The sequence below is a fragment of the Erinaceus europaeus genome, chromosome 2, assembly GCF_950295315.1.
Source record: "Erinaceus europaeus chromosome 2, mEriEur2.1, whole genome shotgun sequence".
Taxonomy (NCBI): Eukaryota; Metazoa; Chordata; class Mammalia; order Eulipotyphla; family Erinaceidae; genus Erinaceus; species Erinaceus europaeus.
In genome coordinates, this window is record NC_080163.1 from 14,406,700 (window position 1) to 14,431,323 (window position 24,624).

General features: G+C 45.1%; 1 protein-coding gene across 2 annotated transcripts in view; it reads right to left on the minus strand.

The window, feature by feature from the left end:
• Positions 1–1,897: 1,897 nt before the first annotated feature.
• Positions 1,898–24,624, minus strand: part of SEC24D (SEC24 homolog D, COPII coat complex component) — a 134,073-nt gene continuing 111,346 nt past the window's right edge. For both annotated transcript variants that reach the window (XM_060177118.1, XM_060177122.1), the window contains exons 17-23: positions 24,191–24,336; positions 22,558–22,696; positions 21,428–21,546; positions 16,077–16,256; positions 13,494–13,685; positions 6,007–6,096; positions 1,898–2,743 (exon numbers count right to left, since the gene is read on the minus strand). In XM_060177118.1, coding sequence (XP_060033101.1) covers positions 2,603–2,743; positions 6,007–6,096; positions 13,494–13,685; positions 16,077–16,256; positions 21,428–21,546; positions 22,558–22,696; positions 24,191–24,336 — 1,007 coding nt within the window. In that variant the 3' untranslated portion in view covers positions 1,898–2,602. The remainder of the gene's footprint in view (positions 2,744–6,006; positions 6,097–13,493; positions 13,686–16,076; positions 16,257–21,427; positions 21,547–22,557; positions 22,697–24,190; positions 24,337–24,624) is intronic.

The following is a 24,624-nucleotide window of genomic DNA, read 5'->3' on the forward strand; positions in this document are numbered from 1 at the left end:
ACAGACACCTACAGACCTGCTTCACCGCCTGTGAAGTGACCCCCCTGCAGGTGGGGAACCGGGAGCTCAAACCAGGTTCCTTAAGCCAGTCCTTGTGCTTTGCGCCATGTGCAGTTAACCTGCTGTGTCACCGCCGGGCCCCCTTGTCATTGTTATTTACTGGCCCCATTCTATACCTTCAGGAGCAATGACGCTAAAGCAGGAGGCTACCCTCCAGTGAATGAAGGAGTGTACCGTGGGTCTGTTTCCCAGAGTGTGGTGCCAGGAACAGAAGACTCATCCAGGGACTCTTACAGGTTCGAGCAGGGCTACTGCTCTCTGCTCTTGTCAGAGGCGACCCTCGGACTCAGGATGCGCGCATATTTGTAGACTCTCGAAGGTCTTCTTAAAATATTGGTTGTTTCCAGGAAGTACCTGCTCGTACATTTGTCTTGTGGACACACACTCAGGATTGTCCACTTCATCCTGTGAGATTCATCTAAGTTGATGTGAAAGCTTTTTTATAAAATTATTTTTAAATTTTTTTTATTCCCTTTTGTTGCCCTTGTTTTATTGTTGTAGCTCTTATTGTTGTTGTTGGATAGGACAGAGAGAAACAGAGAGAGGAGGGGAAGACAGAGAGGGGGAGAGAAAGACAGACACCTGCAGACCTGCTTCACTGCCTGTGAAGCGACTCCCCTGCATGTGGGGAGCCGGGGGCTGGGCTTGAACCAGGATCCTTAGCTGGTCCTTGCAAGCTTCATGCCACGTACGTTTAACCCGCTGCGCCACCGCCCCACCCCCATGCCCTCCATTTCTATTGGTTTTGCCCACAAAGACATAGTAGAGAAAAGTGTTTAAATGCCTTTGGCATTTTAGGATGGTGCACAGTCTCTAGTCTTTTCTGTATATATTTACCTATCACTTCTCAGTCCTCAAGAATTTGTTCTGGGGCTGGGTGGTGGTGCACCTCGTTGAGCATAGACATTACAGTGTGCAAGGACCCGGGTTCAAGTCCCTACCTGGGGGTGTATGTGTGGAGGGCAACTTCACAAGTGGTGAAATAGGGTTGCAGGTGTCTGTCTCCCTCTTAATCTGCCCCTGCCCTCTCAATTTCTCTCTTGTTTCTGTCCAAAATAAGTAAACAATAAAACAAAGAGAAAAATTTAAAAGGGTGAATTTGTTCCTAGTGACCCACTGTAGTGCATCTTGCTATCTTGGCAGTTCTCCCCCCAAAAAAAAAAATGAGCTCAGCCTTCAGTTATTTCTTTTTTCTGTTCTTTTCTTTTTTCTTTCTTTTTCTTTTTTTCCCTCCAGGGTTATTGCTGGAGCTTGGTGCCTGCACTACGAATCCACTGCTCCTGGAGGCCACTTTTCCCATTTTGTTGCCCTTGTTTTTGTCATTATTATTACTGTTGTCGTTGTTGGGTAGGACAGAGAGAAATGGAGAGAGGAGGGGAAGACGGGGGGGGGGGGAGAGAAAGATAGACACTTGCAGACCTGCTTCACCACCTGTGAAGCGACTCCCCTGCAGGTGGGGAGCTGAGGGCTCGAACTGGGATCCTTATGCCGGTCCTTGCACTTTGCGCCATGTGCACTTAACCTGCTGCGCTACTGCCCCACCTCCTCTTTTTTTTTTTTAATTTTTAAAAATTATCTTTATTTATTGGACAGAACAGAGAGAAACTGACAGGGGAGGGGGGAGAAAGAGATGGAGAGAGAAAGAGATACTTGCTTCACCACTCACAAAGCTTCCTCACCCCCTGCATGTGGAGACCTGGGGCTTGAACCTGGGTCCTTGAGCACTTTAACGTATGTGAACACGTTACGTTTTACGTTATGTGTGCCACCGCCTGACCCAGTCAGTCATTTCTCTAAAAAACAACATACCTAAGAAATGAATTCTGCTTGTTGAGTGAGGGGATATGAAGTGATTTATTGATGCTGGTTAAGGTCCGTTATATACAGGTAAAAACCTTCAAAATTGTACAGACAACCATTAAGAATATATCGGTAAGGACAGTTTTTATAGACAAAACAGTTGACAAATAGCCTTAACATACACAACATACAATTATGAAAAAAAAAAAAAAAGCAGAACACAAATTGTTCTGTCAAATAGATTCCAGGGTTATTAAAAGTTTGCTATATGCAAACCTTCAGTTGAAAATAAAATGTGTTCAGTGGAGTTAGATGGTTTAAAAAATTAGGTTCAATGTAAAATGAAGTTTCCCTCCCCCTCAATTTGAGATAACTTTGCACCCCCCCCAAATCTATACATTTTTTTGAAAAATAATTTATCTGGCTAGCACATTATAAAGAAAAGAAAATCGAGAATGTTTACAGTTCTGTAAACTGTGCCTTTCACGAAATGCACACTGCATCGGTTTCAACAGTTCAGAGTTGTGCGATCAGAAATAAGACTGTTCCCTTTAAGGTATCAGGGTCCCTTCATTGGCTTTATACCTGAGCACCAAAGCGGAAGTTCTAAATGCCGGTCTTGGAAAGCTATCCCGGAAACGAGCAAGAAATCAAAACTAGCCTGTTATCACCTGGAGAATTAGGCACCAAGAGGGGAGATGATCTCCTCAGAACCGCGACGCTGACGACAGAGGCGGTTCGGTTAATTCAGCAGCTGGCAGATCTCCTTGTGCACACAGCAGAGGAAGTCCACGTAGGAAGAGCCCCCGTAGAGTCCCTTTTCTTCTACCAGGAACTGCCGGAAAACCACTTCTGGCTGCTCTCGCTGCTTCACGATTGTGAGCTAGGGGGGAAAAAAATGCAGCAGGGCAGATGGCGATGAGCATTTTTCCGACTGGTACCTTGATTTTTTTTTCCTTTAAAAATTCATTTATTTATTTATTTTCCCTTTTGTTGCTCTTGTTGCTTTTTTTTTTTGTCGTAGTTATTATTGTTGTTGTTATTGATGTCATCGTTGTTGGATAGGACAGAGAGAAAGGGAGAGAGGAGGGGAAGACAGAGAGGGAGACAGGAAGACAGACACCTGCAGACCTGCTTCACTGCTTGTGAAGCGACTCCCCTGCAAGTCAGGAGCCGGGGGCTCGAACTGGGATCCTTGTGCTTTGCGCCACGTGCGCTTAACCTGTTGCACTACCACCTGACTCCCCTTGATTTAAAAATAAAATTTTTTTTTAAAATTTATATTTATTTATTTATTTATTTATTTATTTTCCCTTTTGTTGCCCTTGTTGCTTTTTATTGTTGTTATTGATGTCGTCGTCGTCGGATAGGACAGAGAGAAATGGAAAGAGGAAGGGAAGACAGAGAGGGGGAGAGAAAGACAGACACCTGCAGACCTGCTTCACCGTTTGTGAAGTGACTCCCCTTGCAGGTGGGGAGCCAGGGGCTTGAACCGGGATCCTTACACCTGTCCTTGAAACTTCGCGCCACGTGTGCTCAGCCTGCTGCGTTACCACTTGCCTCCTCATACCTTGATTTTTACATACCTCAGTTTCACCAAAATTACAGAATATCCACTGTGGGGCGGGGTGGGCTGGGGTGGGGAGGGTAGAGCCTTGGAGACTGACAGAGAAGGGCGGATTCTCTCCGGTGCTCGGACATTCTGAGCCCCAAACCACAAACCAAGACGCAGTGCTGAGTGGCAGCCCTTCAATGTGAGCACAGTGCTGTGGCCACGGCTGCTGTTGCTCCTTTTTTTTGCCTCTGGGGTTATTGCTGGGGCTCGGTGCCTGCACTACAAATAAATCCACTGCTCTTGTGGCCATTTTTTTTTTCCTTTTTTTAATTTTTCCTTTTGGATAGGACAGAAAGAAATTGAGAGAGGAGTTGAAGATAGAGAGGGAAAGATACAGAGAGACACCTGAAGGCCTGCTTGACCACTTGTGAAACGACGCGCCCCCCCATAGGTAGGGGAGTTGGGGGCTGGAACCTGGATCCTTGTGCGGGTCCTTGTGTGCCACCGCCCGGCCCCCTGGCCACAGCTTCTCAAGAACAGTGACTGTCCCCTGAATCCTAGGATTTCCTTAAGGATGGTGGTGGGCTTAGAGAGTGCTCCACGGCGGGTGCCGTGTGTCCAAGCACTGATAGTGCTGTCAAGTGAGTCGGCACATTCTCCTGAAGCCAGTGGGGAGAGAGACACACACACTGCTATAATTGTGAATTTGGCCTTTTGCAGGAAATGTGACCCCTTGAAGGTGCTGAAAGAGGAAGTCAGACAGCTGGTGGCAGAATACATGAATGAGAGGAAGTAATCTACGTAGGAAGTTACTGGGCATGTCTCAGTGGTGTGGTTCATTTGGGAGGTGGCACAGTGGATAAAGCACTGGACTCTTAAAGCATGAGGTCCTGAGTTCAATCCCCTGCAGCACATGTACCAGAGTGATGTCTGGTTATTTCTCTCTCTCCTCCTATCTTTCTCATTAATAAACAAACAAACAAAATCTTTAAAAATGTCTTCAGTGGGGGATGGGTCAGGATCTGAATTAGGGAAGTAGGAGTGGGAAAGGAGATCCGAGGGGGCCAGGTGGCGGCACACCAGTTGAGCGCACATAGTACGAAGGGCAAGGGCCTGCAGAGTCTGAGTTTAAGCCCTGGCTCCCCACCTGCAGCGGGGATGCTTCATGAGCGATGAGGTAGGCCTGTAGCTAACTATCTCTCTCTCCTCTGCTCTCTCAATTTCTCTGTCCTATCTCATAAAATGGAAAAAGTGGTCACCAGGAGCAGTGGATTCATAATGCTGGCACTGAGCATTATGAATGCCCTGGAGGACAGAGAGAGAGAGAGAGGTTTGAGAGATGTCACAGAGGTGGAAGCCAGGGGGAATTGCTTGTCCCCTGCTCATCATGATTCTCTGGGGCTGTGATGCCCAGAGTAGACAGCCTCATTTAATGCCAACCACAGATTCTTGGTAACTAAGTGAGATGACATGCAAGGGGCCCAGGCCCTTGATTAACATTGTTTGGCTCAGCACTGGCCCCGATTTAATTTTTCGCATCTCTGTTATCATGACGTGAATCAAAGTTTGACTTTTGGAGCAAAGGAATGCCTCTTCAGTCTGTGTGTCCTTTCCGGACTCTGGCCCTTCATGCCACCTGTGTGTGCCATGTGAGGAATCCGTGCTCACACCGCTCGCTGCTGCCATGTCTGTCTAGGTCTTGACTGTAAGGCTGAGCCCAGGTACCTACCATGTGGTGTGAGAACAGTCCTGGAGGGGCTTGGGCAGTGGTGCCCCAGGTTAAGTGCGAACAGTATGAACTGCAAGGACCTTCCTAACAATCCCAGTTTAATCCCCCGGCTCCCCACCTCCAGGGGGTTCGCTTCACAAGTGGTGAAACAGGTCTGCAGGTGTCTGTCTCTTCCCCCCCAGCCCCCGTCTCCTCTCAGTTTCTCTCTGTCCTACCCAATAAAATAGAAAAATAAACATGGCCACCAGGAGCAGTGCTGGCACCAAACCCCAGCGATAGCCCTGGAGGCAAAAATACAAACAAACAAAAAACCCAGTTCTGGAAAAGTCCTCTGCATACCCAAGCAAGCATTTCTTGGAGACTGTAAAGGTTTCACTCTTCCACCATCAAGCATGCTAATTTAGACTAGCATCAAGTTTACATGACTTCCTGAATATGGGCTAGAGATTTGCCTTCATGCGAGAGCCCTGTTCCTATGAAGGGAGCCCACTGCCGTCATTTCCTGTATGTCCACATTCATTTCCTGTTTGTCCAAATTCATTTCCTGTATGTCCAAAATTCAGTGAGGTTCTAATACATTACCTGGGCTTGAAAACAAAGGCAGGGAAAAAGCTGGGACTTAGCAACAAGGCGTATTCCTCTCTAGTTCCACAGCTACTCTGAGTTGACAGCTTATTGTTTTTGTATGCTTGTGTTTAACATGGAGGGAAATCTACTTAGGGGTTAATGTGAATTTTCTGTTAAACATCATGTTATAAAAACAGACATTTAGAAAGTCACACACACACACACACACACACACACACACACACACATATATATTTTACAGCACTTGAAGGGAAACATACAATTTCCTTCTTACCTTCATTGTATATGGCCTCTTTTGCTGGATAATGCCCATTATCATTCTGAGGGTTTGCGAGTACGGGTTTCCTATTTCAGGCAGTGATACCTAAATTTAAGCAAATGAAAGTTTAGGCTTCACAGTTTAATTTCTGGGCACTTAAATAGAAGCAGCAGTGAGATGGTTCACATATTAAAGTTAAATGTCCCCCACAGCCTGGGCAGATGGTTCAGCTGTAAAGCACACTTTTTAAAGTTTGTTATTTATGCAAGAGAGATACAGATAGAGGTAGAGATAGATAACATAGATAGATAGACAGACAGACAGATAGAGGGAGAGAGGCTGGGAGGCGGTGCACCTGGTTGAACACATGCTACAATGCACAAGGACCTGGGTTCAAGCCTCTCGCCCCCACCTGCAGGGGGAAATCTTCACTTGTGGTGAAGCTGATCTGCAAGTCTCTCTCTCTCTCTCCCTATCTTCCCCTTCCCTCTTGATTCTGGTTGGCTCTATCCAATAAATAAATAAAGATAATAAAAAAATTAAAGAGAGAGATACAATCAGAAGTACTACTCAGTTCTGACTTATGGTGGTGATGGGGATTGAACCTGGGACTTAAGGACCTCAGGCATGAAAGTCTTTTGCAGAACCATCATGCTGCCTCCTCAGCCCAAGTACATGTTTTTTCCTAAATGAGACCCACCCTGGGTTCCACCCCAGGCACCAGCTGCACATTGTGGGCAGCGCCGAGGACAAAAGTGACTCCAAGGTCGCTGAGTGATGATTTGGTGTCTTTCCCTCCATCTCTCCGCCTCTTAAAAAGAAAAAGAATACAAATTGGCCGGACAGGTGGTTCAGCAGTATCACACATCCAGGAAGCGCTGTGTTTGTTTCTAGCATAAAATAAAATAAAATAGCTTAAAATAAAATAAAATAAAATAAAATTGGTGCAAAGCGCAAGGACTGGTGTAAGGATCCCGGCTGGAGCCCCTCGGCTCCCCACCTGCAGGGGAGTCGCTTCACAGGTGGTGAAGCAGGTCTGCAGGTGTCTGTCTTTCTCTCCTCCTCTCTGTCTTCCCCACCTCTCTCCATTTCTCTCTGTCCTATCCAACAACGACAACAACAATAATAACTACAACAATAAAACAAGGGCAACAAAAGGGAATAAATAAATTAAAAAAAAAAAGCCTTTAAAAAAAAAAAGGATTGGGAGTCGGGCTGTAGCGCAGCGGGTTAAGCGCAGGTGGCAAAGCACAAGGACCGGCATAAGGATCCCGGTTCGAACCCGGCTCCCCACCTGCAGGGGAGTCGCTTCACAGGCGGTGAAGCAGGTCTGCAGGTCCCCCTCTCTGTCTTCCCCTCCTCTCTCCATTTCTCTCTGTCCTATCCAACAATGACAACAACAATAATAACTACAACAATAAAACAACAAGGGCAACAAAAGGGGAAATAAATAAATAAATAAATTAAAAAAAAAAAAGCCTTCTTATAAATTGGCCAATGGCTAAGTTCATTTACCTAAAAACACCAAATGTGGAAATAATGTGTTAAAATACTCATTCATATCTGCATATAATTCCATCAGTGGACACTCTTTTAAAAATAAAAACTCAGCACACCTAGTTGAGCATGCATGTTACACAAGGACCCAGGTTCGAGCCCCTGGCCCCCAACTGCAAGGGGGAAGCTTTGTGAGTGGTGAAGCAGGGCTGCAGGTGTCTCTTTTGTTTCTTTCCCTCTCTATCTCCTCCTTTCCTCTCGATTTCTGTCTCTATCCAATAAATAAAGATAATACAAAAAAAAAAGAAATTCTTTAAAAAAAATAAATAAAAACCCTTCTCTTGGTTTTGACACTTAAAACACCATTGAAATGACACAACAGGTAGGTGGTCTGTGCTGAGGATGTCTTTGCCCCACTAACCGCAATATTTTAAGCCCTCTGCAAAGTAGTTATTTCCAAGCCATGCTGTGAGAGAAAAGGGCCTCAGGGACTCTTAGGCACTGCCATACTTGGAAAATCACCATCCAATGCAGAACAGCTGCTCCCACATTACAAAAAATCATGAAAAGGCTGATTTCCCCAGGGGGGGTGGGGTGGGTTGGGGTGGTGGCGTCTTCAATTTTCCTGAAATCTGGTTAAAGGTCTATAATGTACACGGCCTCTAAAGACATGTGAGGGATTTAGACTTACAGGATCTTTCGTTAAGACAGTGAAATGCTAATGCTTACTTCGAACACACCAAGGACTAACAGCATTTGTGAGTCACACGCTGACAAAGCAACGTTTCGCCACGAAGTTGTTAAGTCTCAGGAGAAGATCGTGGCCAGTGGGCCAAGCGGTGACACCCCTGGTTGAGCATACATGTTCATATGTGCAGGGACTCAGGTTCAAGGCCTAGTTCCCCACCTGCAGAGGACCCAGGTTCAAGGCCTAGTTCCCCACCTGCAGAGGACCCAGGTTCAAGGCCTAGTTCCCCACCTGCAGAGGACCCAGGTTCAAGGCCTAGTTCCCCACCTGCAGAGGACCCAGGTTCAAGGCCTAGTTCCCCACCTGCAAGGACCCAGGTTCAAGGCCTAGTTCCCCACCTGCAGAGGACCCAGGTTCAAGGCCTAGTTCCCCACCTGCAGAGGACCCAGGTTCAAGGCCTAGTTCCCCACCTGCAGAGGACCCAGGTTCAAGGCCTAGTTCCCCACCTGCAGAGGACCCAGGTTCAAGGCCTAGTTCCCCACCTGCAGAGGACCCAGGTTCAAGGCCTAGTTCCCCACCTGCAAGGACCCAGGTTCAAGGCCTAGTTCCCCACCTGCAGAGGACCCAGGTTCAAGGCCTAGTTCCCCACCTGCAGAGGACCCAGGTTCAAGGCCTAGTTCCCCACCTGCAGAGGAGATCCATCGCAAACAGGGCTGCAGGTGTCTTTCTCGGTTTTTGACCATTTCCCCCTCCCCTCTCAATTTCTCTCTGTCCTACCAAATACAATAATAATAATAATAATAATAATAATAATAATAATAATAATAAGGGGCTGGGTGGTGCTGCACTGGATTAAGAGCACATACTACAAAACACACATAGTATGAAGCACAAGGACCTGCACAAGGATCCCGGTTTGAGCCCCTGGCTCCCCACCTGCAGAGGACGAGTCGCTTCATAATCGGTGAAGCAGGTCTGCAGGCGTCTGTCTTTCTCTCCCCCTCTCTGTCTTCCCTTCCCCTCTCAATTTCTCTCTGTCCTAACAACAACAACAAAAAAAAACCACAGGAGCAGTGGATTTGCAGTGCAGGCACTGAGCCCCGGCGATAATTCCAGAGGCAAAATAAATACATAAAACAATCTTTTTAAAAAAATAAATACTAAATAATATTAAATAAATTATTTTTATGATATAAACAAAGATAAAGATTGTTCAATGGTTCTTTGTAAAAAAAAAAAAAAATCATGGCCAGTTTTATTCCACAGAGGTGCTAAAAACCAGAAAAGCAAGAAATTCATTTATGTTCACAATCCGTCACCTCTGTTCACCTCTTTGTCCAAGGGTCATTGCGCCATGATGTCCAAGGGTCATTGCGCCACTGTTCCTGGTGGACAATTTTTTCCCTTCCTTTTCTTTTGGATGAAGAGAAATGAGAAACACACAGAAGGAGAGGAAGAAAGAAAGACAGAGAGAAAGAGGGACACTTGAGGACTACCCCACCTTTCATGAAGTTTCTCTCTGCAGGGGGGACTTTGGGGCTTGAGCCTGGGTCCTTGCACATGGTGTCAGTGAGTATGTAAGCATGCAACCAGCCAGCCCCCAACAAGCCCCCTGTGTTTCTTCTTGATGCCAAAATAGAAATTATTTTTCCAAATATTTATTTATTTATTCCCTTTTGTTGCCCTTGTTGTTTTATTGTTGTAGTTATTGTTGTTGTTATTGATGTCGTCGTCATTGCTGTTGGATAGGACAGAGAAAAATGGAGAGAGGAGGGGAAGACAGAGAAGGGGAAAGAAAGACAGACACCTGCAGACCTGAGAAGCGACTCTCCTGCAGGTGGGGAGCTGGGGGGCTCGAACCAGGATGCTTAGGCCAGTCCTTGCGCTTTGCACCGTGCGCGCTTAACCCACTGTGCTACCGTCCAGCTCCCAAGGTGGAACTTTTTACTCAGCAAAAACTGAAGATAAATAGACTTCCTGCATATGTGACAAGAGCACCAGCTGCCTCTAAAAAGAATGACTCCTGGCTTTCCCTTCTGTGTAATTATTTAAGGAGGTCAAAACAGCATGCTGATACCAGCTACAGATCCATCAACGTTCTGTTTTCAGTGGAGAAACTTTATTTTCTATGTATGAACAATGTCACATCTGTACTTGCAAAATTTACCTTATCGATATATTGTGATCTAAAGGGTGCGTCCCTGAAATTTTATAGTCTTCAAGCTCATCGTTCACAGAATATGGAATTTATATCTGACCATTTCTTAATTTCAGCCACATGCACACAGCTTACTACTTCTAAATATATTTTTTAAAATTTCTGACTATTATTGTTTAAATATTAATTTAAAAACTTAGTTTCTTAATAAGGGCACACTTTTTTTAATTCTTAAAAAAAAAAACCCTATTATTTCTGGGACGATCTCACTCATGGACAGAAGTTGAGAAGAACAGAAGGGAAACCACAAAGCAGAACATGGACTGGAGTTGGTGTACTGTACCAAAGTCAAGGACTCTGGAGGGGTGGGGAGGTCAGGTCCCCGTTCTAGATGGTGAAGGAGGACCTAGGCTGGGGAGGAGGGAGGAAGGAGGAGGGTGAGAATGTTTTGCAGAAAACTGAGGAATTATACACATGTACCAACAATTGTATTTACTGGAAACCATTAATTCCCCCCACCAAAAAAAAACTATACTTCTTTTTTTATATATATATTTATTTTCCTTGTGTTTATATATATATTTATTGTCCTTGTGTTTTTTCACTGTTGTTGTAGTTATTGTTGTTGTTGATGTCGTCATTGTTAGATAGGACAGAGAGAAATGGAGAGAGGAGGGGAAGACAGAGAGGGGGAGAGAAAGACAGACACCTGCAGACCTGCTTCACCGCTTGTGAAGCAACTCCCCAGTAGGTGGACAGCCGGGGGGGCTTGAACCGGGATCCTTATGCTGGTCCTTGCACTTTGCTCCATGTACACTTAACCCAACAACTATACTTCTAATGGTATACAGCTCTCTGAGCTGACCAATAATCTCTGTAGTTGAGAGTAATACTTGAGACTTTTAGTCCTGCTTTCTCTCCCACCCCCCCACCAAATACTACCCATCTCTAAACTGTACTTTCATATTAGAAATCAAGAGACTCATTTAGCCTTAAGCCATCTTGCTATGATAAAAGATGCAGGGAAAAAACTACCAGTTAACAAATAACAGTTGCTATGTTTTTCCTAAAACACTTTAAAGTCATTTGTATTTAATTCACATTGAATTCATTTATTTTTTTAAACTGCCACCAAGGTTATCTCTGAGGCTTGGTCGGTCCTGCACTATGAATCAACCACTTCCAGTGTCATTGCTTCCTTTGTTTTCTTCCCTTTGTCTTTCATCTGACAGGATGGAGAGAAAATGAGAAGGGAGGAAATAGAGAGGAAGAGAGAAAGACAGATACCCACAGACCTGCTTCACCAATTGTGAAGCAGCCTCTCTTGCTGGTGGGGTTGAGGGGCTTGAACGTGGGTCCTTGTGCATGGCAATGTGTGGGGTCAACTGGGTGTCCTACCGCCTGCCTCCGCCCCAATCTCTTGTAATGATTGCACCAGAGGCCTGTGATCTGTTATATGGGATTATTCTAATTTTGAAACTGATTAATCTTGTTGGTCTATAGTCAGACATGTATGAAGGCTGCTTTATCCTTTGGAGTACTGTTGGGTAGTAAGCCAGCTCCCCCTGGCTTCTGCTTAACCAAGCACCGGTATGTCTGTATAGGGATTGGTTTGATCCCACTCAAAGCTACGGTCTATTTACATAAATCACTTTTATATTTACATAAAGTACCACCCTCCCTCCAGGGCATTGGTGGTTCAGTAGTAGAATTCTCACCTGCTCCGCCCCCTCTCCTTGTCACACCCTGATATTCACCAGTCACTTTTCTCTCCACCCTCTCTATGTCACATCCTGTTCCCACCCTACTTGGCAGGTATATATTAAAGACAGCATTGTGAGTTTTAGTTAGTTTTTAGTTTAGCTTAGCTTGGTTTAGATAGTGCTGTGTCCAGCATGAATAAAGAGATACTGCGTACAGCTCAACCATGAGTCCCTGGTCGTCTGTCTCCCGTCAGTGAAACTCAGCCCGACAGAGTACCGAGTCTGGCACTGAGGTTCGGCCCAGACCAGAAGAACAGAATTTAGTTCCTACTTTTACTACTTACTGCCTGAGAGGTCTTGGCTCTTAATCTCATCTGAATCATCTGTCAAATGGTGGTAAGGATAGTCTTCTCACTGATGTGTTACGAGGATGAATGAAGTGATGCATTTCAAGTATTACAAGATCACCACCACCCACTAGACAAGGAGCTCACTTTTTTTTTTTTTTATTATTCATTATTTATTTATTTTGCCTCCAAGGTTACTGCTGGGGCTTAGCGCCTGCACTACAAATCCACTGCTCCTGGAAGCTATTTTTTTTCCCTTTTATTGCCCTTGTTTATCATTGTTGTAGTTATTATTGTTGTTGTTGTATAGGACAGAGAGAAATGGAGAGAGGAGGGTAAGACAGAGAGGGGGAGAGAAAGACGGACACCTGCAGACCTGCTTCACTGCCTATGAAGCGACCACCCCCCCCAGCAGGTGGGGAGCCGGGGGCTTGAACCGGATTCGTTATGCCGGTCCTTGTGCTTTGTCTATGTGTACTTAACCCGATGTGCCACTGCCCAGCCCCCAGGAGCTCACTTTCTTACAGTGAACTGCATGTCCTGTTATTTTTTTCTATTTCATTTTATATCACCACAATTTTTACAATATATAAAGCTGAACATTAGCTTTAAACTAATATTAAACTGATACTCTATTGCATATAGCCTTGAGAGGATGAAAGCTTTGAACAGAATGTAGTTTCGAAGCTTGACTTTAGAAATAAAATATCCTTAAGCGCAGGTGGCACAAAGCACAAGGACCGATGTAACGATCCCGGTTCGAGCCCCCGGCTCCCCACCTACAAGGGAGTCACTTCACAGGCGGTGAAGCAGGTCTGCAGGTGTCTATCTTTCTCTCCCCCTCTCTGTCTTCCCCATCTCTCTTCATTTCTCTCTGTCCTATCTAACAACGACAACATCAATTACAACAACAACAATAACTACAATAAAACAACTAGGGCAACAAAAGGGAATAAATAAATATTTAAAAAAATAAAATAAAATCTTAAAAAAAATATCCAAGGTGATTTGTATATGACTATGAAATGTGACATGACTGTGTCCAAGTGATGATTATATAGTAAATACATTTCTGTAAAACACAGCAAAGCCACAACGATGTTTCTTACCATGTTTGTGTTAATATGTGCAAATGATGGCACGTTGAAGATTCCTTGGATCAGTTCTGGTGGGCTACTTACTCCCACCCATAAGAACATGTTCAGACCATTGGCCAGGAGGAAGATTCCTTCTTCTGAAAGTCGGGACTCTAAGCAGCGGAGGGCCGTAGGCAGTGCTGTGCTCTTGACATCTACCGTGTGCTGTGTGGGCAAAATCCAAGAGAGTTAGAAAAGTTGATCCTCTTTCACTTTTTAAAATTTATTTATTTCTGAAATATTTATTTTTTATTTTTAGAGAGAAATTGAGAGGGGAAGGGGAGATAGAGAGGATGAGAGACAGAGAGACACTTGCAGCCCTGCTTCACCACTCGTGAAGCTTTTCTCCTGCAGATGGGGACCAGGAGCTTGAACCTGGGTCCTTGTGCACTGTAATATGAGCACTTAACCCGGTGCGCCACCGCCTGGCCCCTCCTCTTTCACTTCTTTCTGTCCTCTCTCCCTCTTTTCCTATCTCCTCTCTCTCTTTCCTCCCTCCCTCCCTCCCTCCCTCCCTTCCTTCCTTCCTTCCTTCCTTCCTCTTTCCTTCCTTCCAGGGTGTACTATGTGCTGGATATTGTTCTCATCATTAAACTCTAGTCTCTGCCTTGTATCAGGAATTATTTCTCAGAGGGAAGCAGAAACAAACTAAGTCAGTAGCACAGAATCTTAGATGGCATGACATGTTCTGAAGAAAAGCAGAAGGAAGGTGGAATGGAGTGTGGTGGTGGAGGTGGTGGAGGTGGTGAAGTTCTGAACAGAGAATCGCTGCAAGGCTTGTTGAGCAGGCAGCTGGGGAGAACAGAGCAGCAGCCCCGGGGATAACCGCGGGAGAACATTCCAGATGAAGGGTCGAGCTGGTGCATGTCTTTTGGGGGGAGATTCAAGGATCTGTGGGAAGATGGGGATGTCAACTGACAGCTGCTTGAAGTGGACGGCTTTAACTTCTGTGATGAGCTCAGGCTGGGTAGGACAAGTATGCTTGAATCCGAGCTGTCACAAAGAGTGACAGCAAGGAGAGTGTGTGCGTCTGCTTTGGGAGGAGGTGTGGCGGGTGGAAGGAGGAGAGGAATCAAGAGGGGCTGTAGGACTGTACATCTGACAGGGCAGGAAGGATAGAGACAGAAATGGAGAAGACCCTGGGCGAAAGTGGCTTGGGAGGTGTCCTCCTGGGGAGGGTGGTGGTTTCAGATGCTCACTCCACACCCAGGAGATGCTCAGAGGGCCACATCTGGGCAGAGGTGCAGCCGGAGATATACACACCTGTGACTGATCAGAACAGAAATCATTGAGGGAGCTTGGCAGTAGTGCAGCGGGTTAAGCACACGTGGCGAAAAGCGCAAGGACCAGCGGAAGGATCCTGGTTCGAGCCCCCGGCTCCCCACCTGCAGGGGAGTCGCTTCATAGGCGGTGAAGCAAGTCTGCAGGTGTCTGTCTTTCTCTCCCCCTCTCTGTCTTCCCCTCCTCTCTCTGTTTCTCTCTGTCCTATCCAACAACAACAGCAATAGCAATAAGGCCAAAAAATGGGAAAAATGGCCTCCAGGAGCAGTGGATTCCTAGTGCAGGCACCAAGCACCAGCGATAATCCTAGAGGCAAAAAAAAAAAAAAGGAAGGAAGGAAGGAAGGAAGGAAGGAAGGGAGGAAGGAAGTTTCAGGGTGTTTGGTAGTGGGGCACCAAGTTGAGCACAAGGACCTAGGTTCAAGCCCACCACCCCCACCTGCAAGGGGGAAACTTCACAATCAGTAAAGCAGTGCTGCAGGTGTCTCTGTTTCTCTCTCCCTACCTCCCTTCATTTCAGTCTCTGTCTTTATAAATAAATAAATACAAAAAAGATGTTTTTAATTATTTCAATTTTATTAAAATTAAAACCCTCATTTAAAAAATATTTATTTATTCCCTTTTGTTGCCCTTGTTTTATTGTTGTAGTTATTATCGTTGTCGTCATTGTTGGATAGGACAGAGAGAAATGGAGAGAGGAGGGGAAGACAGAGAGGGGGAGAGAAAGACACCTGCAGACCTGCTTCACTGCCTGTGAAGTGAGTCCCTGCAGGTGGGGAGCCGGAGGCTCAAACCAGGATCCTTACACCATACTTCATTTTCTTAATGTTTACTTATTTCCTTTTTGTTGCTTTTGTTGTTTTTATTGTTGTTGTAGTTATTATTGTTGATGTTATTGGACAGGACAGAGAGAAATGGAGAGAGGAGGGGATGACAGAGAAGGAAAGAGAAAGACAGACTCCTGCAGACCTGCTTCACGGCTTGTGAAGCGACTCTCCCTGCAGGCAGGGAGCCGGGGACTTGAACCGGGATCCTTATGCTGGTCCTTGTGCTTTGAGCCACCTGTGCTTAACCCGCCGTGTTACCGCCTGACTCCCCCCCCCCCCTTTGTTGTTGTTGTTGTTGTTGTTGTTTTAACCAGAGCACTGCTCAGCCCTGGTTTATGCTAGTGGCAGGGTGAACCTGGGACCTTGGGGTCTCCTGGGATGAGTCTCTACGCATAACCATTATGCTATCCAACTCCACGCGGGAAAAGCGCTGCTAACAGTGAACTTACTATGGGCAGGAGCAGGGGGTAGAAGAAAATCTGGGAGGCGGCCACATCCATGGTCATGACCAGCTGTCTCTGGTACGCCCGCTCGTCCGTCGAGATCTCCGGTCTGCTGAGCAGCACGCAGTTTTTCAACAGACAGTTCATGTACGCCGGCAACACTTTCATGGCGTCTGGTAAGATGAGCTGCAGAAGAGGAAAAGGCGTTGTGTTTCATGTGCCTGGCCTTTACTGTCGTCTGCTAGAAGCATCGTGTAGGACAGAGGCAGGAACGTCATGTGCTCTGAGACCGCTGTGAGGGGGTCATTGAGTGATAAGGACCAGAGACAGACAGCGGCTGGGGCTGCGTTTGCTTTAACCCCTGGGGCGGCAGCTCCTGTCCTGGCTATGGGCACAGCCCACTGCTAGGGCACGAGTGAGGGGCCCTGGACAGACTGTTTTCACTTTCGCTCACTTTCTTCTCATAGCACATCAACTTCAGGATTGAAGGGTGGCTGTGAGGGTTTAATTATTATCATTATTTTAAAAAATATTTATTTATTCCCTTTTGTTGCCCTTGTTTTTTCACTGTTGCAGTTATTGTTGTTGTTTTATATATATATATATATATATATATATATATATATATATATATATTTATTTTATTTATTTATTCCCTTTTGTTGCCCTTGTTGTTTTTCATTGTTGTTGTAGTTATTATTATTGTTATTATTGCTGTTGCTGGATAGGACAGAGAGAAATGGAGAAAGGTGGGGAAGAGAGAGGGGGAGAAAAAGGCAGACACCTGCAGGCCTGCTTCACCACCTGTGAAGCGACTCCCCTGCAGGTGGGGAGCTGGGGGTTCACACTGGGATTCTTACACTGGTCCTTGTGCTTCGCACCATGTGCGCTTAACCTGCTGCGCTACCGCCAGACTCCTTTTTTTTTTTCTTTATCCTCAATTGTTTTCATTCTCCCTTTATAATTCACTGGACCCTTTCCTTCTCTCCATTCTCACTTGCCTTGCCTGACCTCATGCTAAATGTCTCAGAGTCCAAACCATGATGTGATCTATAAATCACAATGCAGCAATTCAAGAAATGCCACTTGTTGGGTTAAAGAAACTACAAATTTCCTAAGACTTGACAGATTGCACATGGTTTGCCTATGTTTTTTTGTTTTTTAACCTTCTCTTAACTCAACTTATAAAATTTCTAAGAATCCAGATGGACCGATACGGGTGTCAGTCAACTCTTTCCATTTAACAGGTCGGTGGACAAGAAAATATCCCAGAGAAAAAGAACACATAGGTGAAGAGGTTAAATTACAAGTCTGGTCTCCATAATTCCCACGCCAATGCTTTCATTTCTTTTACTTCAGACAGTTACATAGGAAGGTAGGCAGCTAGGTACCACAGCGCTGGGGCTTGGGCCATGGAACTAATGTGCGGGTCCAGGACTCAAACTCAGGTCCTATTCATGGCAACACATGCATCCTACCACGTTACCTTATCTCCAGATCCCCTAGATTTTCAGTCTAATGATAAAAAAGAATGTGGACTTGGGGGGCTTCGGTGGTGGTGGTGGCAGACCTGGCTGAGTGCACACATCACCATGTACAAGGACCTGGATTTGAGTTCCCATTTCTCCCCCTGGAGTTGGTGTATCGCACCAGAGTAAAAGCTTCTGGGGTAGGGGGTTCAGGTCCTGGAACATGATGGCAGAGGAGGACCTAGTGGGGGTTGAATTGGAAAACTGGGAAATGTTATTCATGTATAAACTACTATATTTTACTGTCAACTATTAATCCCCCAATAAAGACATTTTTTTAAAAAAAAACCTTTACGATTTAGGTCTCTGACTGGTTTATTATATAAGAACTAAAAAAAAATATTTGAGACAGAGAGAAATTGAGAGAGGAGGGAAAGATAGAGAGGGAGAGTCAGAGAGACACCTGCAGTCCTGCTTCACTACTTGGGAAGCTTTCCCCCTGGCAGGTGGGGACCAGGGGCTTGAACCTGTGTCCTTGTACTGTAAATGTGTGTGCTTAACCAGGTGTGCCACCCACCACCTGGCCCCAAAATATGTAAGAACTTTCTAAGTGGTTCAGGCAAAATATTTCAGAAAGAGTCTACTTTAGGTTTAGCCACTCTCAACTTTTTAAAAAAATGTTTTTATTTATTATCTTTTGTTGCCCTTAGTTGTTTTTTATTGTTGTAGTTATTATTGTTGTTGTTATTAATGTTGTCGTTGTTGGATAGGGCAGAGAGAAATGGAGAGAGGAAGGGAAGACAGAGAGGGGGAGAGAAAGATAGACACCTGCAGACCTGCTTCATCACCTGTGAAGCGACTCCCCTGCAGGTGGGGAGCCGGGGGCTCAAACCGGGATCCTTAGACCAGTCCTTGCGCTTTGCTGCCATGTACACTTAACCCACTGTGCTACCGCCCGACTCCCCACTCTCAACTTCTAATACTTCCTCTCTGGGAGTCATTGCTAGATGAGTCATTTCTTACATAAACATTGGTGACATTTGGAACTGGGTTATTTTCTTAACCAGGGAAATGTATGATCCACAGACCCTGGATTAGGCTCATAGCTGGGTTTGGTAGGCACGTGGGCCTCAGTGCTGTCTTTGGGCTGATGCAACTCACACAGTATTGGATCACGGTGCTTTTCTATCCCCCATGGCTACATGTACATACAGGTTATAAATATTGTCTTGTGATGTCACTGGAAATATCTGCTGTCCTATAGGCCACAAGGGGGCTGTAGTGAGCAGCAGTTGGCTGACAGAAGGCAGAGGAAGTGAATGAGAAGGAAGATTGATGAGGAAGAAAACTGGAGTTAGAAGGAAAGAAAATAAGAAGCAGTCTTCTTCAGTGCTTTGAGGAAGGAAAAATATGACCGTAGACGGTGACTATAAAACCTTACCCCTGGGAGTCGGGCGCAAAGCACAAGGACTGGCCTACAGATCCCAGTTCGAGCCCCGGCTCCCTACCTTTAGGCGAGTCACTTCACAGACGGTGAAGCAGGTCTGCAGGTGTCTATCTTTCTCTCCTCACTCTGTCTTCCCCTCCTCTCTCCATTTCTCTCTATCCCATCCAACAACGAATGGCATCATCAACAACAATAACAACAACCACAACAAGGCTACAACAAGGGCAACAAAAGGGGAAAAAAAAAAAAGGCCTCCAGAAGCAGTGGATTCATGGTGCAGGCACTGAGCCCAGCAATAACCCTGGAGGCAAAAAAAAAAAAAAAAAAAAACACCTAAAAACCTTACCCCCATTCTTCCCCATCAACAATAAATATATTCTTGGGGAGAAAACTTATGGGTGAGGAGGTGGTAGACATCGCTTATAAGTCAAGTGTGAGTGCATTTAGAGGATTCTTCTCTTCTTCAGATTTTTGAAACAAAAGATATAGTAAGGAATTTTAAAAAATTACCATTCTGCAGATGTCATTTGATTTGCTTAAGGAGCCACTGAACTCCCACATGACGGCATGTACTTCGGCGCATAACCAAATGATTAAGCAGAACAGACAAAGCTTTGAAGTTATAAATGAGAAGAAACTGCTCACTATTCTTTCTTTCCTTAGGCGACTGATTTATTCTCAACTTAAGGTCTTTAAAGCCAGTTGTTTTCATGTGTAACAAACAAACTCCCTGTAAGGATACTCCATGGACATGTTATCTTTCAGCTGGTCCTTCTGAAGTGTGAGACACCCCAGAGACAGAGTAATGTCACCACAGCTCTAAGGCAAACAGTAACACCAGGGTGAGCAAAAGAGCTCAGGACTGGACGGTAGCCTGATGCACCTGGTGGATTTTGTATAAAGGGAGCATATGCGCTGTGAAACAGTCCTAGGATTCAAAGTCAGTAAAAGCAGCGATTTTTGAATAAAAGAGGATTGATGCTGGTGTACAGAATCAAGGCTGTTTAAGTGGTTGTCAACACAGAAGATGAAAGAATGGTTGGTGAATAGAACCATTATGAACAGTTCCAATAAGTCTGTGGGAAGTCCAAGCTGCTAACTATGTTTAATCTTCCTTCTTTATACTCACAGTAGAAATTTGGTTCTCAAACATATCAGCATTATTTCTGCCATTTAAAGATGTTGGAATTGAGGAGTCCTATGAGCTAGGAATGGTCTCACCAGACTAGATACAGATCAGGGCCCGTGAGACAGAAAACGCGCACATGTACTCATAAGTTAGGGGAAATATATACATCTTAAAGCAAAAGCGCACAACAGTTTGCAGCGACCCAAAACAGCAAGCAAGTAGAAAGACCGAAAAAAACAAAACAAAACAAAACAAACAAAAAAACCCGTAACATGATACTTATATACTTTTCCCATATTTGGGAGCTACTCTCTGCCCTGATCCAGCTTTCTATTTCCAACTCTGACACCATCTCCCCAGACAACACCTTTAGCTCACCTGCATGTTAGCTGTGTACTTGGGCAGAAGTTAGTAAAGTCTTGGGTAACCTTGGTTTATACCTAAAATAGACCTACTAGCTTTTTCTGAAATGTGGACCCCCAAGTCTCATCTGCTATAGTCTTACCTTTAGGTTCCTGATTATTAAACAGTTTGTTCTGCTTTATATCTTAATGCTTTTTCGGCCACCAAGTTGGAGATGCCACCATGATGCCAACCTGACTTCCCCCAGGCAGAGGACCCCACCAATGTGTCCTGGAACCCTTCCTCTCTAGACCCTTGTCCCACTAGAGAAAGATAGGGATAAGCTAGGAAACTTCCTCCTTGTAGGTGGGGAGTAGGGGCTTGAACCTGCATCCTTGCACATGGTACTGTGTATGCTCAACTGGGTGTGCCACCGCCTAGCCCCAAACCACTACATTAAAATAAAAATATCAGCTATAAAAGTAACAGCCTCCTGGGGCTGGGCAGTAGTGCAGTGGGCTAAGTGCACATGGTGTGAAGTACAAGGACGGGAGTAAGGATCCTGGTTCAAACCCCTGCTCCCCACCGGTACGGGGTCACTTTGCAAGCGGTGAAGCAGGTCTGCAGGTGTCTATCTTTCTCTCTCCCTCTCTGTCTTCCCCTCCTCTCTCCATTTCTCTCTGTCTTATCCAACAACAATGGCAGAAATGGCAATGATAACAATAACAACTACAACAAGGGCAACACAATGGGAAAAATGGCTTTCAGGAGCGGTGGATTCATAGTGCAGGTTCCGAGCCCCAGAAATAACCCTGGAGGCACAAAAAAAAAAAAAAGAGTAATAGCCTCCAACTCCACCCTCCAGAAGTACTCTAAATCTTGTTGGCTGTATTCCTTCCTATAGACCATCTAAGTATCTCGGTCACCAGCTATCAATAATCTGTGACACCTGAGCATTGAAGGAGCTTACCTGGCTTGCAGTGGAGGGAGCTGCACAGTTCTTTCGGTAGCAGGCCAAGATGTGAGCAGTCTGATTAACCAGAATTTCCCGGATCACCTTCAAGGGCTGGTGGAGAACTGCTTTAAAAGCTGTTGGTATAAAACAATAAAGGTGTCAGAAATGGATCCCTCCAAGTCATAGTAATAAAGACAATTTGCTATTATCTTCAGGTCACCCAACAAGAAACCACAGTATTTAAACATGCCGTCTGTTACTCCTTTGCTAATAAGATCTGCTCTTGGCTAAGAATGGTGATGTAGCCAGTTGAGGACAATGGCCCCCTACAAGGAATGATAAGATATGGGTCCAGATTTTTCCTCAGAATATTAGAAAGTGAACTCTGCATATGGACAAGAGCAAGACCAATTGGCCAAGTTCTGCTATCTTGAATGTCCACAGACTAGACTATTATTTCTTCTAAACCTTATTGCTGAGTCTCATTGATAGTGGAAAGGGATAAGGAAGCAAAGAAAGTTCCACCTCAGAACCCTCCTATTTAAAAGTTATGATGGGTGGTCCAGGAGGTAGCGCAGTGGATAAAGCATTGGATTCGCAACCATGAGGTCTTGAGTTCAGTCCCCGGCAGCACATGTACCAGAGTGGTGTCTGGTTCTTTCTCTCTCTGCCTATCTTTCTCATGAATAAATAAACAAATTACAAAAAAAAAGTTATGATGGGATAGCCTTCTCTCCTTCCCTCCCTCCCTTCCTCCCTTCCTTCCTTCCATTTTTGTGTCTCCAGGGTTATTGCTGGGGCTTGGCGCCAGCACTACAAACCCACTGCTCCCGGTAGCCATTTTTGTTTGTTTGTATGTCCTATTTTACTGGACAGAGAGAAAATTGAGAGAAGGTGGAGATAAGAGAGGGAGAGAGAAAGACAACCTGCAAACTGCTTCACTGCTTGTGAAGTGTCCCCGCTGTAGATGGGAAGCACGGCCTCGAACCTGGGTCCTCTCCTTCACACAATGCTTCACCTGTTCTGAATTTACCCTCCAGAGGCTGCTTCCCCACTGCACCTACCATCTGCTGACTCCACTAAGCAATGTCCCGACTGAAAAACCAGGTGAGACACCGAGTACCAGGGGGGCAGCGCAGTGTTACCTGACTTGGCAAAGAAGTTGATAAGGGCATCGGTCTCACAGCTCTTGTAGACTTCAGCCAGCTGGGAGCTGCAGTTCAAGCTGAGGTTGTGGATACGAAGCCGCCTCTGGCCACTGATGGTCGTGTAGAGCACGGCACACTGTGGAGGCAGCAGTGAGAGTTGGTTTTTTTCCTGGCTAATGTAGCCATCCTAGCTAGCGTGAACTTACTTGTACTGAAAGAAGAGTGTATAAGCTAAACACCACCAAGTCTTCTGAATTTTTCTACTGTTGATAAAGATTAAATGATAAAAAAAAGAGAGAGAGAGAGAGAGGGGAGAATAGTGACTGGCTCATTCGCTGGGTTTTGATATAGAACCTCACTGGCTAAAATTTGAATTTTAACTGCACTATTCACATGTGATCATCTCTTCACTTTCACAGTTGGCTTACATTTGATAAATTTCAGCTTTTGGTATCAGGAATCCAACTCTAGAAATAATGCCTTCATGTCCACAACTCTACTCAAACTTTTCTTCCCTCAAAACATTCAACTGGCATTGACAATGCACTTAACATTACATACATGTGGTATATTTGTGTGTGTGTGTACACAGATAGCTCGAAATTCAGTCATCTCAAGAACTAATGATTAAAAAGAAACACTGGTATTCTTCCTCATCTTACTACCAATCTCTCCATCCTCTCTTTCTTTCTTTCTCTCTCTCTCTCTTTCTTTCTTTCCTCCTTCCTTTCTCTTCCTTTTCCTTCCTTTCTTTCCCAGAGCAATGTTCAGCTTTCACTTATGGTAGTATCAGGGGACTGAATATGAACTGTCAGAGCCTCAGGCATGACAGGCTGATTGCGTAACCAGTCTGCTGCCTCCTCCACCCCACTTCATTCTTCAAGGTGATGCTTATATATAAAAAACTATGGCCATTAGATATATTTTTTCTTGTCTTAAAAGTTTCCAAGACTTGTAATTAATTGTATTTGCTACAAAGCCAGCTTGGACTATAGTATGCTAATGTGCTTGGTATGCTGTTTGACATATGGTAGGAGAGAATCAGTGAGCACGTGGATACAGAGATGAGAGAAGAAAACACTGCCGGGGATCCATTTGCTGCTGACTCTGAGACCATAGGTTTGTTGGTCTCTCATGTGGTGACACGTAACTGTTACTTCACAGAGGCAGAGAGTGTGCATCAGAGTGTGGTGATCTAATGACTTTTGCCTTTGGAGAAATGAAAGTTGAATTTCTCTATGAAGAGACTAACACGACATCGTTGGTGTTTTAGTCTTTCTTTTTAAAATATTTATTTATTTTCTTTTGTTGTCTTTGTCTTACTGTTGTAATTGTTGTTGTTATTGATGTCGTCGTTGTTGGATAGGACAGAGAGAAATGGAGAGAGGAGGGGAAGACAGAGAGGGGGAGAGAAAGACAGACACCTGCAGACCTGCTTCACCGCCTGTGAAGCGACTCCCCTGCAGGTGGGGAGCCGGGTGCTCAAACCGGGATCCTTATGCCGGTCCTTGTGCTTTGCGCCATGTGCGCTTAACCTGCTGCGCTACCGCCCAACTCCCATGTTTTAGTCTTTCTATTGATCAGTGACAAGCTAAGAAGTGAAAGATGGACAGGAGTCGGTTTAAATCACCTGGATTAAGGCCCCAGTGTCTTCACCCAGCTTGTCATCATGCTTGAACTCCACAGTCACTGCCTTGTCACAGTCAATGGCTGCCATTTCTACATCAGTGGTGTTGTTCATAAAAATCCCACCAAAGAAGTCAGTGGCTCTGAAACCTTAGAATGAGCAAAAAAGAAAAAAAAATGTACTTGTTATTTTCCATGTCGGTCTGTTATTAATTCGAAGTAGAAACAACTATAAAACAGAGGCGGGAGGGGGGGGCAGGTTGAGTGCACCTGTTATCATGTGCAAGGACCTGAGTTAGAGGCCCTGGTCCCCCACCCCCACTACGGGCGGGGGGAGAAGTTTTACGAGCTACATGTATCTTTCTCACTTCCTCATTTCTCCTTTCCCTCTCAATTTCTCTCTCTGTCCCATCAAATAAAATAAAAACATTAAAAAAA